At 37.6% G+C, this 17,486-nt stretch overlaps 1 protein-coding gene across 3 annotated transcripts in view; it reads right to left on the minus strand.

Moving 5' to 3' along the window:
* Usp3 (ubiquitin specific peptidase 3) overlaps positions 1 to 17,486 on the minus strand; it is a 79,499-nt gene that overhangs the window by 41,735 nt on the left and 20,278 nt on the right. For 2 of the 3 annotated variants that reach the window (XM_076925372.1, XM_076925373.1), the window contains exons 2-3: positions 12,439 to 12,499; positions 7,956 to 8,087 (exon numbers count right to left, since the gene is read on the minus strand). In XM_076925372.1, coding sequence (XP_076781487.1) covers positions 7,956 to 8,087; positions 12,439 to 12,499 — 193 coding nt within the window. Of the gene's footprint in view, positions 1 to 7,955; positions 8,088 to 12,438; positions 12,500 to 14,507; positions 14,792 to 17,486 lie in introns of those variants that run through there. The other variant, XM_076925374.1, reaches the window with a different exon arrangement.

Raw genomic sequence — 17,486 nt, forward strand, 5'->3', positions numbered from 1 at the left:
CATTGACTTAACAGCTACAAGCCCTAGTACATGAAATAAGTGGTCTACAAAGTCCAGCTGAAAGGGTACGTTAGAAAGTCCTCCTCCTAGCTTCCTTATGACCTGTACTGAGAAACTGTGACAGGAGAAACTAGGCAAGATTCGGATAGTCTTTGTTGGGCAAGCAATACAGAATTCATTCCCTCTTCTCATTCACAGACTGTCTACATCACTGGACTGTTAAGTGATTATATTTATACTTATGTGAGCTTTTATTTAGTGATTTTTAGTGACTTTTCAAGTAAATATGAGCCCCACTTAGACTATTTTCTAGGTACGGAGAGAGACTCATTTATTTCATAGAAAGGGGAAAAAAACAAAACAAAAAAAAAGCAAAACAGAAACATTAGGTAAACTGAGCATTAAAAAAATTTACAAAGCACATTTGAGGAGCTCGAGAGACAGTTCTTAATAGGACCCAAGTTCAGTTCCCAGCATCGATGATGGGTGGGCTCAGAAAGCACCTGTAACTCCAGCTCCAGGGGAATTCAAAGCCCTTTTCTGGCCTCCACAGGCACCCATATGCATGTGGCTTGCACTCAGACACAGACATTTGTCTATGAATTAAAAATGAAACTTTTAAAAAGTTAGAAATCATAGCAACATTTGAAGCCACTGAATAAGGAAATAGGTTTAAAAATAGGTTTAAAGCCACTGGTATCTTTGTTTCTAATCCATGAAACAAGCATTGAGTGTGACTCCTTGAGCTAGACTTAGTTTAAGGCTCTGTGGTAGAGAACTTCAGCATTAGAAGTTCAATCCTTAGCAATGAAGAAAAACAAAAACCTCAGCAGTTTTAAACTTCATCTAATCAGTAGTTAACAGACATACAGTTAAACATACAGGAGGTACAGGCAGGTGGATCTCTGAGTTCAAGGCCAGCCTGGTCTACAGAGCGAGTTCCAGGACAGCCGGGGTTACACAGAGAAAAAAACAAAGAACAAAAGACAAAAAATGATACAGTATGGTATTACATGCATATTACCATAAAGAAAAAATATACTTGAATGATTTTACTGTCAAATACTAAAAACAAGTATCAAGCATCAGGTAGAATTTTCATAAATGGTACAAGTCATTTATACTACTACATAGTCGAGTTAGGAAATGTGTAATGTTGAAGCTTGCTAACTCCACATTCTGCTTGTCTAGTAAAAGACAAACATACAACAGTTTTTTTTCACTGCATTTATTCCTGCTGACATGATCTCATGTGTCTAATGACTTCTGACAATTTGTCTTTTTCTTATTCAAATATATGCATTATTGTCTTGCAGAGTTTGTTTTCACAAAATCTTAATAAGGTGAGTGAGTCCATGTGGGAGACAGTAAACCCATAAAACTAGGTAGATACACACTGAAGGAAGCTTTGGAGGAAAACAGTCAGGGCAGTACAGTACTCAGGAAGCTATTTCAGAAGCCCTGCCACTCCCACACACCGTCACACCTACAGACCATGGGCCTTCAGTAAGTGCCAAAGCCTTCCCCCCTCCAAAAAAAAAAATGTTTTAATAAAGGTTCTATTTTTCCCCATACTGTCAAATACATTCATGATTTTGGAGACCCAGCCACAAACAAGATCTCCAGTACAGAATGAATTCTCACTGAGACCTGGGGTAAAGCAGCATACATGCTAAGCACACATTCTGGGGTGTAGTTCCTTAAACACGTTTATTTCTAACTACAGATAATGGCTTGCTAATCCTGTCGAGTATCTTTTCATACATTTGATTATTCTAATTTTCAAATAATTACTGCTAATAAAAAGAAAGTTATTTGTTTTCATTAATCTGCTTTCCTAAATTTTCTATTAATATATAGTTGCTGTTTTCTACTAGAGCCTCCAGAATTTTCTGGACATTTTATAGCTTGAAAATACAAAAAGGTTTGTTTATAAAACTCATAATCTGGGAGGCAGAGGCAGGCAGATTTCTGAGTTCAAGGCCAGCCTGGTCTACAGAGTGAGTTCCAGGACAGCCAGGGCTACACAGAGAAACCCTGTCTCAAAAAAAAAAAAAAGAAAGAAAGAAAGAAAAAGAATTAAAAATATGACTAATTTTTTTCGCCTATTCTTATCACCACAGCTGGAGCTGACAGGTAATGTTTAGTAACAGTAACAGAGCTACCCATGGTAGCAGAAAGTGCTTCTGCCCTAACGGGAGTCTCAGCATTTCGGCATCTACAGTACAATACTTCTTTTGTGTATAAACCACTGTTTATTTCTTTATTTCATTGTTAGTAGTTTTATTAAAATGAGGGTTTGTTTTCAATACTTATAAAATGTACTTTTGCTTTTAAGTAAAATAATCTAGGGTTTCTTTTGATAATTAATGTTGGCTAACAACAAGTGAAATTAACTTTACTACTAAATATATAACTGTTAAAATATCTTAATGGGTTTGATCTTAAAACAGTTATTTGCAATTATTCTAATTAACAAAAATTATTTTACTTTGAAATTGGCTTCTTTCTGGAGCGTCTATCAGATTTCTGACTTAAGGTTTTTGAAGTTTCATTAAATTAATTTACTCACAGTGTTAAATTATGATATGCTGAGGCTAAATTATCCAATACTAGCCACATGAAACTACGTAAATTCTTAATAAATTACACCATAATACTAAGTTTCTCAGTATACTCCTGTCATCTAACTTCACAGCTCCTAGTATACTGAATAACATACACATCATCTCTGAACTGAGAAACGCCTCCATCTCCTTCTCAGCTTTAACATTCTAAGACATTTGGTTTTTCTTCCTCCATTCCTGTTAACGGTATTATGGAAGTTACTCGAATTAAATTCACACTCAATTCTTTATGAACTAAGAAAATATACCTAATGAAACTATTCTTCGCCGGGCGGTGGTGGCGCACGCCTTTAGTCCCAGCACTTGGGAGGCAGAGACAGGCGGATTTCTGAGTTCGAGGCCAGCCTGGTCTACAGAGTGAGTTCCAGGACAGCCAGGGCTACACAGAGAAACCCTGGATTGAAAAACCAAAAAAAAAAAAAAGAAAGAAAGAAAGAAAGAAACTAGTCTTCACTTCTATGAAACAAGAAGGAACCATCACAGAGAGGAAGTGACTTTGTTAAGTCATGATGAAGGAGCAAGGCCTTCATACAGTAAGCATGTATAACACCACCAGAGGAGCATCTAGGGTGCAGAAGGCGGCCTCACAGAGGACAGCAGATTTCTTACGTTTTAAATTCCTTTTTATTCAAATGTGTAACATTTCTGTATTTAACAAATATAACCAACCATTTTATTATAAACGACAGATCGACTGAAAACAAGGCAAGCTAACATTCTGATTTCATGTTTCAAACTTATTACCGTTAAAATCTTAAAAGTCTTTAGAAATCAAGTGTGTATTTACCTTCTTTTATTAAATTCTGATGTCTTGGCCTCAAATATCTAATTATGGATAGGAAAAGAGTATACTCAGATAAAAAACCCTTCCTCTGTTAAAAGCAGATAAAAGCCTTTCATGACCTGAGGTCACCTCTATTACAAAGTTTCTTTTTAAGGTTCAAAACACAATTTTTAAGTAAATCTCTCTCTGCTTTCCATTCTTTAAAACACTGACAGTTTGTGTCTATGCCTACTCACAAGGACTGCTGGAGCCCAGGAGTCCAGGCCAGCTTAGGCAACACAGTGAGGATTCCTCCTACCACCCCACTCCTGACCATTACATGGGAAAAGAAAATGGACGAAGAAACAGAAGCAGGAGGAGAAATGTAATCAATACCAACACTCAGGATAAAGGAATACGTTTGAGGCCAGCCTGGGCTACAGAGCAAGACCCCCTCTTAAAAGAGGAGAGAAAGGAAGGAAGGAAGGAAGGAAGGAAGGAAGGAAGGAAGGAAGGAAGGAAGGAAGGAAGGAAGGAAGGAAAGAAGCAAGCAAGCAAGCAAGCAAGCAAGCAAGCTAGGCAGTGATGGCATGTGCCTTTAACCCCAGCACTCAGGAAGGGGGAATCAGAGGCAGGGGGATCTCTAAGTTTGAGGCCTGCCTGGTCTACAGAGCGAGTTCCAAGATAGCCCAGGCTCACAGAGAAACCCTCTTAAAAACACAAAAATAAAGGGGGAGTTGGAGATAAAATGTATATTTAAAGAGTTTATGTGCTGATAAATTTTTTATTGTTTTTAATTTTTAATCATAACTTAAAATGATAAAGCAGGCTAGGGGTAATAAAAATAAAAATAACCTGAAATATAAGCTGTTTTTAGACTTGAATTAGTTCGTATTTCAAAATAGTTTGAAAAGATGCTTTGGGAACAAAGAATTCTACTAATTTTAATATTCTTTTCCCAATTCTTCATTTCTACATTCAGCTAGTGTTTACAAAGATTAGAGCTAAGTTTCAGGTATCAGTGAATTATTTGCTTAGTATTTTTCATCTATTACCTTCATATGTCTACTTATACAAAATTCCTAATTTTAATTTGTGCTTCTTTTCAATTGCAATAATGTGCCATATGTAATTCCATTTGGTAGGAAAGGAACAGGATGGGAAGGGAGAAACAGTACTTAACAAACAATAAACTGAAACTTAGCTTCTATATGAAAATCCTGGGAAGATTTTCACTTTTATTTAAATCTTCATTTATCTCTGGAAACAGAGATAAATCCAATGACAACTGGATTTTCTCAGGGAGAGGGCCTGTGCCAAACCACAATTTTTACAGTATATGCTTTCTCTTTGGAAGCTCTGCTTATTTCAGAATTAAGAAGAGCTGTCTACAAGGATGCCTATCTTCAGAGGGAAGGGAATTTAGCCTTCTGTCATGTGGCTTTAGTCTTCTATGATGATCAAAGGACACAATATTACAGATTGGGTGCAACCTTTCTCCTTTTTTAAAGGTAGCTAACAAAATCTTTCCACCCAGTACTAGAGATTGACCCCAGGACTACCTACATACTTGACAAACATTCAGTCAGTGGCAAGCACACAGCCTACACTGCGTAAAACAAGGAGCAAACCACAAAGATCTAAGAGGTGGTTTCTGTAGTCTCCAAGGAGATTTACAATTACTGACATGTAGCAGGAAATGATGAATGTCCAGAAGCTAGAGTGAGATTACTCCTTGTAACTGGAGTTACGAGAATTTTCAGTGATAACTGGAAAAGAAAGGAAAGAGCAGGGCAAGACTCTCAGTGAAAGAAAATAAAGATAAAAACTGTAAGCAAGGCAGGAAAGATGGTGCAGTTGGTAAAGTACTTATTACATACTCTAAGGACCTGAGTGTAAAAAGCTAGGGTATGTGTGTAGCCCCAGACCTGGGGAGGCAGAGACAGGAGGATCCCTTGAGCTCTCTAGTTAGCCATCCTTGTCTAACCTAAATTCCAAATCCCAGCAAGAGATCCTGTCTCAAAAAAAACAATGATATCCAAACAATTACAAACTCCATACACATGTGTTCACACATGAACACATATAGGCAAAAATCAATGTAAGCCTCAGAATATCTTCTAACACAAACCATAAAAGGGTGAGGAGGGCTTCACAGTTGAGTGTGGGCTCAGAGTTGTAACTCCAGCATTTGGGAAGCCAAATAAATCCTAGGCTCCTACAGAGTAAAGTCAAGGCCGGTCTGAAATTTTAGCAAAACTCTGTCTCAAATTAAAAAGTTAAAAATAAAAAGGGACTGAGATATAATTTAGTAGTGTTTGCTGAGCATGTCCAAGGCGCGGGGTTTGACTACTACTATACGGGGTATATAAGTGGAGGAAGAACTGAAGTAAAAATGCTTAATAATCAAATATAACAAACAGCTTAATAATCAAATATACAAACATTTCTTTACCTTTGAACCCTATCAATCAGTCTATCCATCAGAAACTGATATACAAAGAAATTCTTACACTGGGAAATGAAACAATACCCATACTCAGAGAAATCTGTTTCTTTGTAATAGTTAAGATATAATAGAAATACCAACTTGAACCAAAGCTTCATGATCTCACAATTATCAGTTCCTTTGGGGTATTTATATGGCAGTGTAATTTTGCAGGGTGGTTCCTTGGCATTCTGTTCTCAAGCCCACAAATGTAGCACTAATGTGACCCCTGCAGCTGCAGCTTCCTTCCTGCATTTCAGAAGCTCTGGGTATCCACACACTTGCAGCTCTGTTTAACTGCACACAAAAGACTGGCAACTGGCCAAGAAGCTTCTGCCACTCCCGGGCATATTGTAAGATTTCCTAAATCAACTCATACACAAAATGATGTCTACTACCTTAGTACCCTATAGCAACGTAAAGGAAATTAAATTCCAATGTCTAGTTAACAAAAATGCAAGCCACTAAAATATGTATCAGATGTTCTTATGAAAATAATTTCATTCCATTAAGTTATCCTTAAAATTTCCTCAAAGACTTACCATTCCCTTAGAATTTTACCAATAGCAAGAAAACCAACAATAATTTGTTACAGCATACAGATTTAACTGTATTTACAAAGCTTCCTTTTGAATATCCTCTGCACACTGCTAACTGAAATCAAGAATGAATGTTGTCAGGACCTGCACCTCACAGAATGACATGACCTATGACTATGATAGGGAGATAAAGACACTCAAAAATGACCTGAATTTCTGTGCCTCTAAATCAGAAATAGTTATAAACACAGAACACATGATTCTATAAACCAAGAAGATGTACCATTCTTGGTTTAATGGGGCAGGGATTAATGGAGGGCTAGGATGTGAGTGGGGGTAGAGGCATATTTAAGGCCAGGTTTCAAGCAGCAGCAGCAACTGAGCTAATGCTTAGCTGTTATAAAAAGGAGCACTCCACAATAGCAAGCAACTTAGTAAGTGAACACTGCCTTGTGTGCAAAAATCTCAGAAAACACTAATTTTTACTGAAATCTTCACCTACCTCTAAGCTTCTCTCCCTTCTATCTTTTCCAGGTCTTATCACTAAAAGTACATATTTGAATGACTTAAACCTTTTACAGACATTCAACAGTTAAATGTTAACTATGTTAAACCTGTAAAACATTAAAAGATCTGAAAAAGCACTGGTCTAATTTTCTTCCCTTTGCTGGACATCTTCCTACAGACAGTGTGGGAAAGGACTAGCACACCCTTCAACAGAAACCATGGTTCTCAGGGATACCTGGAAACAGGCAAGGCAACACATGCCCAGTGCTCAGGAGGCTGAGGTAGGAGCCAACCTGGGCCAAATAGCAAAACCCTGTTCCAAACCCCTTAGCAAAAGCAAGTCAACAAACAGGGATATTTGGATTTTAAATACCCATTCCTGCTCGGTACTGCCTTCATGTAAAATTCAAGGACTGTTTAGCAGATACATAACTTGAAAAGTTCTTCTAAATGTCCCCCTCGATGTCAGCAACCCTTAGAATTGAAAGTAAAACTAAAAAATTATTCATCCTAATTTATAATCAGGGAAAAAATTTGCTTCACACAAAAGTTAAAATTATAAACATCTCTGCATATACCACATGGGTACAAATTGTTGAACACTGCTTGCAGCCTAAATAATTTGCTCCTAAACAGTCACAAAATAGGACTTTACTACCATTTATATGAGATGGATACACACATTATATTACAAGGCGCCACAAGGATTACAACCTATAGTTTCTTGGACATAGGATCTAGCTTTGACCCAGGATGGCCTCTAACTCAGAATCTTGCTTAGCCTGCAGAGTGCAAGGAAGACCAGCATACATCACCTGGCATGGCTATCTCCAACCTCCACTTACAGCGTAGTATACTTTTTTGGGGAAAGCCTGAAACGCTGAGTTGGAAACACTAAATTCTTGACATTACCTCTCAGGAAGTAGAAAAGAGATAAGAAAGATTATCAAAACAATCTTTCAAACAAAGAAGCTTAACTTGTAAGAACACATTTGTGAAAACAATACCATTTCCAGAAAATATTAACTTACCAATATGTGCTGTAGCTACTGCAATCCATACACACTGTATGCTGGGCTTTCTCCTGCTTTTCTGATCTCTTATGGTTGGGTAAAGGAATCTGTGCATCTTCATAATGTTTTTTTGCATGGCCATTCACATACCTTACAAAGCCAAGTGAAATTATTATTTTAATTTAAATATTGCTTTGGAAAGTAGTCAAAGATGATAAAATTGTTAACCAAATAAAATGAGAACTCTGGAAAAAAGTTAATCATCTGGTGATATATTAAGCTAAATACTTAAAGCATACTCAAATTTGCAACTCAATACTACAGTCAAATTTTAGTTACACCTAGATTAGGATCAAGCAAGAGAAGGCATTACCTACCCAAACTGGTTTCAGTGCTATTTATACTATCTTCTATGCTGATGTTGCCCCTATATTTTCTTTCTTTTAAGGGTTTTTTCAAACTGCTAATTTCCAGCTTGAGTTATTATTTAAAAATATAAAAATAAAAGCTCTGTACACTAAATTAATCAACCTCCTTCCACAGTGCCATATACTGAAGTTGCACCTACAATGTGAAAGACAGTTTAAGTAGGGCAGTTTAAGTAAGCAGTAGAATCTGTATTCTCCTAGATATTCAGATTTTTCCTCTGAATGCCTCATCACCAACACATGTGGAAATGCATTTGTGTAGAACAATCCAAACAAAACACAAATCTACCTGAATTTAAAAAACTGCAATTTCTCCATTTGAACAAACATAGCCAATGATTGGTTATATTCCTACCAATTTTATAACTTTCCAACTCATGTTTAATAAACCATGCTTTATTACATTTATTTATGTGGGAATGAGTGGGTTGTCCATGACATGGTACATAAGTAGAAGCCTGAAGATGATTCATGGGAGTAGGTTCCCTCTCTACCTAATAGGTCAATCCAAAATGATCAGACATGATTGCAAGTGCCTTTACCTGCTGAGCCATCATGCAAACCCTAATACATCATTTTATTGCAGCAGAGAAACTATGCATCCTCATTTATTTACACTTTACTGAAAGACTATGGAATGTTGTCCCTGGCCTCTATAAGAAACCCCTTAGAACACAAAACATCCCAGCTCCTTCACAATAACATAGTGTGCAAAACATAGGAATTACTTAAAAACTCAACTGGTAAAAAACCAAATGCTGGTTCACTGGCATCAAAATAACAGCCTTAGAGAGCAGGGAGTTTCATCTCAAGGTGCAGTAGTCAATCGAGAAGCTGCACTTGTCTTGGAGAAGATGGAATGGCAGTGTGTTGTCAGCTCAAGTCCAGCCTCCACATCCCAGAAAAATTTACACCCTTAACCTCAATTCAGAATTCAATCATTTTTTCTTATACCTTTTCTCCATGAACTTTAAAACCAAGGATCCTCTGTCTCCCAAAGTAGACTGAGTTTTAAAATAAAATAACAAGGGTATGTGCTTAAAACTAGCCTTTCAAATCAAATTCACATACAAGTTTATGACCACAATGAGTTATTAATATTTCTGTTTTCTCATCTGTGAATTACGGTTATAGTACATGTATCACATTGTTGGGCATTTAAACTAAATTCAAAACAAATGTGTATGGTTCTTTCTTTCTTTGTTTGTTTTTTTGTTGTTGTTGTTGTTTTTTGTTTTTCGAGACAGGGTTTCTCTGTGTAGCCCTGGCTGTCCTGGAACTCACTCTGTAGACCAGGCTGGCCTCAAACTCAGAAATCTGCCTGCCTCTGCCTCCCAAGTGCTGGGACTAAAGGCGTGCACCACCACTGCTCAGCCTGTGTATGGTTATTTCATTAGCATCTTTCCCCATATATTTTACTACTATTTATTCAGAGTCCAAATAAGCCAATTGCTTAGAGTGGGCACATGAAGCACTACTTACACAATGTGTCGTTAGGAAGCCCCTGCAGTTTAACTGAAGGTAAACTAACCTACATATGCTCAGTGACTACCTTCAACTTGTGTTGTTTTAGCACACAGCATGAAGAGTGCCTTTACAATAGCAATAATGAACAGCATAACCACCTCAGGGCTTTGGAAACTGATCATCTTTAGACAGTACACATGACGACCTTCAGCTATACTGTAGTTTCCAAATGTCCTCTATATTTAAACTGTTACTGTGTAGCTGAGAACAAAGGATAACGACACTTGTGTATAGAGATGTCATAGTAAAGCCCAATATATTAACCTGAAGTTTTGATAACAGAAGTAAAAGTAAATCCCTAGTAAAAGTTTAATTATTGGTGAGTAACATTAACATTAGCAATGTTTTGCTAGTACTCAAACACACTAGTCAAAAATTAACAGTACAAAGCTAGCTTACATAAAATGAGTATTTCTCTCAGTTTTAGATTTTAACTGCACAATTTTAACTATTTTAACTATTACACAAAGAACTAGCTTACCATGTATGCCACAGATCCCAATAACAATCTCAAAAATGTAAAAACTAAGTAGGATGGTGTTGTAAAAACAGTAGAATATCTCTCAGATCTGTTGATACACCATTTTTTTGAAACACTAAATTGAAAAAATATTCATTTAAGAGTTCCCTGTAGACAAATAGTCTCAAGTTACTGAAAAATCAGTATTTTTGGCAACTGCCACTAGAGTTACATAAGAAATACCAAAATCATAATCACACTGCTCTCCATTATCTGCTTAATGTGCTTAATCATAGTTCTCGGAAAGTCTGTTAAATTCCTAAACTTGACTTTACCTTAATTACAAAGAATCCACCTTCAGAGTCTAGAAAATTTCAACTTACTTTTCCCAAAGCCCAGAGAATTGTTTGTTGCTTCCTATTTGTCAGAAACACTCCTCTCCCCCAGTTTTGTTGTTTGTTTGTTTGTTTGTTTGTCCGATGGCATATGACCTTCAACATTTAGATATAACGTACTCTATGACATCTGGAGGAGCCACATGCCCCTTACTGGATTATCAGTCTCACCTCTCAAAGCCAGGAGAGGCATCTAACTCTTCAATGCAGAATTTAAGTACTTCTACTTTTCTTTTTTAAAAATTATCTGTACAGAGTATTTTCAGGCTCCTTAGAACCTAGAGATTTTGAAACCACAGTAGCCACAATTAAGATACACAGCATTTTCCAAAAGTACTCTTAAGTGTGCATGAGACAGATACTTAATTCCAACACTCCAATTCCAGTGTGCAATATCAAGGTAACTGAACAACAAAAATGCTTTTTTCACATAATGAGAATTTAAAGTAACAATGGGAAAATATTCCAAATAAATACAATATAGACTTTAAGTCTCTTAAATTTAGCCAATATGTGATTACTAAAAGAAATTCAAAGTATATAACCTCTTCCTCCTCTTTTTGATTGGGTTTGGTTTGCTATGGCCTTTGAGAGATCCCATTCTTTAGTCCAGGCTGTCCTAGAATTTACACAGGCTAGCCTTGAACTCACAGCAATCCTCCTCCTTCATGTTAAAGTTAAGGGTGTGAAAACACCATGGCCAGTTCTCAGAGTAGATGATTTCTAACTATCCTGAGTTGTGTTAGAACTAAGTATTGATAGATCTAAGTAATGGCATTTTGAAGCCAAAATTGGAAAGAACTGCTGAGGACTGAAACAGGAGCTACTAAGTCTACATGAAAACCAAGATATTTGTTGTTGTAGTTTGGTGTGGATTTGAGGCAGGGTCTCATGTAAGTAAACCAGGCTGGCCTATAACTCAGACTGATCATAAATAACCAAGGATGATCTTAAACTTTCAGTCCTCCTGCCTCTACCTCCTGAGAGCTGGGAACACAGGCACAACTATCACACTTTAAGTTTTATGCAGTGCTGAGAACAGAGCCCAGGGCTTTCTGCATGCCAGGGAAGTACTCTACCAACTGAGCCACATCCCCGGACACAGAAAGCACACTATTTTAGTTGAGTAATGAAATATTTGGTATATCTCAGACAGAAATAAATACCTACACAGAAAAATAATGTTCAAAAGTAATTCCATTATCTGTAAGTATTTACATTTTGAATCAGTAAAGGAAGTAGACTGGGCAGACAGCAAGTGAGACAGAACCACTTCATGCTGACACTGTGAAGTGATGAAAACACAGGATTCAACTATACTGCTCTCAAGTGGACTTAAATCCACTACTAAAACGATTTTTAAAAATGGCCAGCTGCTAAACTTTTGTTTCAAGATTTAAAAGTTTCCTTGTTTCATTTTCCCAACAAAATATTACTATATTTTCTTAATCACCAAATTTCAATTCTACATAACAGCATAAAAGGATTTCCCCTAGAGTTTCCCTTGTTGTATCAGACAAGTATTCAACCTGAGAGCACCACAAAGGAAGGCATGCTATGATTAACAGAAGTAAGATTAACAAAAGTATAGCATTCAATAATTAAGAAATAGTATTAAATACAGTTTAATATAAAAATTTTTGGCAAATTTTTAAAGCAAGTAGGTAATGAATAATAAATATGTCACATACCTTCCACAGTGGACAACCGAACAAGTCAAACAGACCCAGGGGCTTTTGTTGGACCTGCACACTAATAAAAAGAAAAATACAACATAGCATTTGGATCGTGTTATTTCCCATCCCTCTCCCCAATATCTTTTTTTTTTTAATTACCAAATCATAATTTTTACTTTTTAACACAGGGGTTATAAACACAAAAATGCAGGATGTGGGGAAGGGGATGACACAGGAGCATAGGTGTTCAGGGGGAATACAGATATCTTTCAGAACAGCTGGGTAAAGGTTCAGGGGACAGGTCACTATGATTCTGCCTATTGTCCTTGTCCTTGTCTAAGTTGGTACTACCCGCCAAGGCTACCTATTTACAAGATCTATGACTACTCAGGCTGGTAAATTTCCATAAAAGCTGTCTGTTTACAATAGCTTATAGCCATCTGTTTCAGTGTTTTTCCACAGAGACCCAAGACTTTGTGTTAGCAGCCATGTATATCAGGCCTATTGCTGATTTTAGGCCTTCAGTGTATAAGCAGGGCTGCCCCTGACATCGCCTCCCTTCTCCAAGTAGAGAAGTGCCATGGCGATTCTAATCTTGCCAAGGCAGGGATAGAGGCCCGACCTCCAGTAATTAAAGGGGACCTTGTAATGGCTCCAATCCTCCTGTCGTTGTCCAGTGAGGCATGGGGGCCATGCCCATCCCAATGTCTTTTTCCTGGAGAGTCTCCCCCAATTTCTAATTGTACCTTGTGATTCCATTACGAATCCCACAGCTGCATAGGTGTAATGATTACCAACACTGTCTACCTACAGCTGTATCAAAAAGAACTTAAATGCATGCCCACAGTGTGCTGTGTCCTAACTGACTAATTCAAATAGCCTAGCCATAAATTAAACTTATTTATGTGTTCCCTTTATTACTTACTCTCTTTTGAAGTCAACAGGTTAATAAACTGGTTTCCCATTAAAAAACATTTGGTGGATTTTTTTTTTCTCTTTAAGTATCTTTTAATCACATATTTTTGCTGTTCAGGTAATAATATACAACTATAAATAGCAAATCTTCCTTTATTTAGTTAGAGGTATAACCTAAAGTAAAGTCACAGTTAGGATAATCCTAGTTTTCTAAAGGCATTTTCTAACACAATAAGTGAAATGCACAGAATTCTTGATGATGCTGTCAGCAAGCCAATTATTTTAAGAATTACAGCTGAGCCAAGCAAGAATAGGTATGGAAACTTTTAAAAAAACTGTTGGTTACACTTTTTTTGTTGTTGGACTGTCAGAACTCAGTGATAGGCCATTTGCCTAACATGTTGGGAGTCCCTATGTTCAATTCCTAGCAACTCACTTAAAAAGATATTAGTCATTTCCTTATTCAATTACCCAAAAGTTCAATATGTAATAATATAAATTTAACTCTCAATCATTTTAAGAATAGAACAGGTCGTAACATGAAAATGTACTTCATGTAAGACCTTATTATGAAAGGAAGCTTCAATTTACTGATAGGTGAGTTTTACAAGTGTAACCATTAAGATAAACACATTTCCCACAGGAGCAGAACTTTTTCCAGACTCTTCTCTGAGAAGAAGCTGGAGCATATGCACGTGCACACACCACATAGTCAGAGTCTATTCAGAAAAATATAAAAATATTAGACCAAAGAGATTTTTAAGCTAATGTCCAAGAGAGGTGAGAAGACCAGAGTGTTGTGGACATTCAAAGAGTTAAAGCTGAGAACTTACAAGGACTCTTTAATACTCCTATAATTATTACACTTCAAGGTGGTGTCAAAGCACAAGAGCCATATAGTATATTTCTTACATGCTTACACCTCACTGCACAGCAGGCTTAGGTGACATCTGAAGATCAGATTCTTATGTATCACTCAGATTATAAAGCTTCATCAAACTGATCCACCCACCCCTTCAACAAAACACTCCATTTTCCTTGTATTCTCCTAGGCCTAGTCCCAAGTTGTCCTCCCAGCCCTTAGATAACACTTTGAATGGGAGGACAAGTACTGGGAAGCCCCTTCCCTCTCTGCCTCTTAAGCCACCTTTCTCTGTCCCTGTTCTCACCTCAGACTTGAGCTCAAGTAGGACAGTTCATGTGTCCTGGAATGAAGAATCTTGCTGTTCTCCTGAGGTAGCCAGGCTCAAGATGCTATAAGCAATAACACACATCGGGAAACACAAATGGACACAAAGGCTCCTCTACCATGAATCAGACTCAGACCTTCAAACTAGAAGAAACTTTTTCCTTAGAATACAGAAAGGTGCTGTGTGGCAGTGGCACATGCCTTTAATCCCAGCACTCCAGAGGCAGAGAGGGGCAGAGAGGGGCAGAGAGGGGCAGAGAGGGGCAGAGAGGGGCAGAGAGGGGCAGAGAGGGGCAGAGAGGGGCAGAGAGGGGCAGAGAGGGGCAGAGAGGCAGAGGCAGGCAGATCTCTGAATTGGAGACCAACAACATGGTCTACAGAGCTAGTTCCAGGACAGCTAAGGCTACACAGCAAAATCCTGTCTCAAAAAACTAAAAAAAAAAAAAGTGAGACAATGATGCCCAGATTCTAGCACTGCTCTCCATCATTACCAGAGACAGGAATAAGACCATCATGACTCTTTTCTATCTTCACTGTAAAATGGAGAGTAGGTGACTAACATAAATCATAAAATTCTAAGAGTGGGCTATAACTGGGGGGCGGGGGGAGCACTTGTACCGTTCTCCCTCATATAAAAAATTTCCAGTTCTTTTTACCTAATTTTCTTAAAAAGCTTAAACAAGGACTGGAGAGATGGGTCAACAGGTAAGAGCACGTGCTGCTCTTGCAGAGGACATGAATTAAGTTCCCAACACCCACATGGCAACTCATAACCACATACAACTCCAGTTCTAGAAGATCCAACACTCTATTCTGGCTTCCAAGAACACCAGGCACACACAGTGTCCAGCATTTAGGCAAAACACACTAAATAAAACTTTCTTTAAAAGAAAGATTATGGTTAATCTAAGGGAAACGAGAGGTTTAACCAAAGAATAAATGCTAATATAGTATAATTTTCTAAGCCTATTGGTTTTCAGATGATGTTCCTGCCTTCCATCACCTGAGAGGCAAGCATTCTACTACACTGTCAGTAACAGCGTCTCATTACAGCAAGAGAAAGAGTGTGGAGGGTGGGAGTGAGAAGTACTTAGAATCACCAAACTACCACAGGCAAACACTACTGTAACAAAGGGACACAGAGCCTTACTCTCCACCCCACCCCACCCACCCACCCAATCTTAAACCTGTGACATTCAAAAATTTCAGCACCCCAAACAATATTCTTCTTTAAAATAAAGTTCTTATGTTTAGCTACTATTTCTGTAGCACACACTGTTGTTATGCTAGGAACTATTACAACTTTCATGATTATCACTTCATTTAACCCTTACAGTCCCAGGAGGTATGAACTATATTCAGCTTGTCTTAAAAATTAGGAAGAGAGGCACAGAGAAGTTCTGTATTTTGTTAATTTGCTAAGAGACAGCTGGAACTCCAGTTCACATGGAGTTTGAAGGCACAGACTAGCACTAAGCAATAGTCTAACACATGCTACTTTTTAGGATCTTGCTACTTAGCCCATGCTGGCCCCAAATTCTCAATCCTCTTGACTCATCCTCCAAAGTACCCAAATTAGAGGCTTAAGGCCACTAGGAAGGCCTTTTTGTTTGTTGACTCTTTGTTTTGTGTTTGTAAATAGTAACTCACTGTGCTGTCTAGATTAGTCTGGAACCCCTCAGCTTATTCTCCTACATCAGTCTCCTGAACAGCTGGCATGTATCACATATGCCAATGTACCACATCACTTGGCTTCACTTCTGTTTTTAAAAGATACTTTACCATATGCTTCTGTGTTTATACTTGCAAAGAAATTGTTTTAAAGTCTTTAAAAAACAGTTATGTAAAAAGAACGGTATGGGAAAGCTGGGTGTGGGGGTATATACCTTTAATTCCAGCACTGCTGGAAGCAAAGGCAGTCAGATCTCTGGGAGTTCTGGGCCAACCTTGTCTACAGAATGAGTTCTAAAACAGCCAAGACTACGCAGAGAAACCCTGTCTCAAAAACAACCCTCTACCCCCACCCCCCAAAATAGTATGGGGAATGGAGGCATATGAACCTACTCTCACTTTCAGCTATACTGTCTGAAGTGTTTCAAAATACATTACTTCTCTCATAGTAACAATTAAATTTGATGTTCTAAATTTAAAGATAATTGGCGCTATAAATTTATACTAGCAGACTTATAATTTTGAACATTAGTGCTAAATTAAATCAAAAACTAAATATTATAACTACAGATGCATAAAAATATAATCAAAATATTTTGATTTAATATTAAAGTATGTGTACACATTCCACATAAGATCCAACAGTAAGAGTATTTTCTGGGCAGGAGAGATGGCTTAGCGGTTAAGAACACTGACTGTTCCTGAGTTCAATTCCCAGCAACCACATTGTGTCTCACAACCATCTGTAGTGGGATCTGATGCCCTCTTCTACTGTGTCTGAAGAGAGCAATGGTGTACTCATATAAAATAAATAAATAAATAAATAAATAAATAAATAAATAAATTTTTAGTGGGCTGGAGAGATGGCTCAGTGACTGCTCTTCCAAAGGTCCTGAGTTCAATTCCCAGCAACCACACTGTGGCTCACAACCATCTGTAATGGGATTCAATGCCCTCTTCTGGTGTGTCTGTAGATAGCAACAATGTGCTAACATACATAAAATAAATAAATAAATCTTTTTTTAAAAAACATTTTTAAAAAAGTACTTTCCCTCAAAATGCCAAAAAAATAGTACTTTCCTCTTGAAATTTAAGAATAGGCTGGCACCATTCATCATAAAGGTCCTATAAATATAAGTAGAAATATGAGATGAACCCACTCTCCCTGAAATTAAGAGGAAGGCATGTGATCCTCTATAGGTATTAGGTTTTCAGAGAAGAAGACAACAATGGAGTTCTTACACAGAGCAATGGGACGCAGCTGAGGCCTGAAAGGTGAGCCAGGGAA

The sequence above is a fragment of the Arvicanthis niloticus genome, chromosome 26 (genome assembly GCF_011762505.2).
Source record: "Arvicanthis niloticus isolate mArvNil1 chromosome 26, mArvNil1.pat.X, whole genome shotgun sequence".
NCBI lineage: Eukaryota > Metazoa > Chordata > Mammalia > Rodentia > Muridae > Arvicanthis > Arvicanthis niloticus.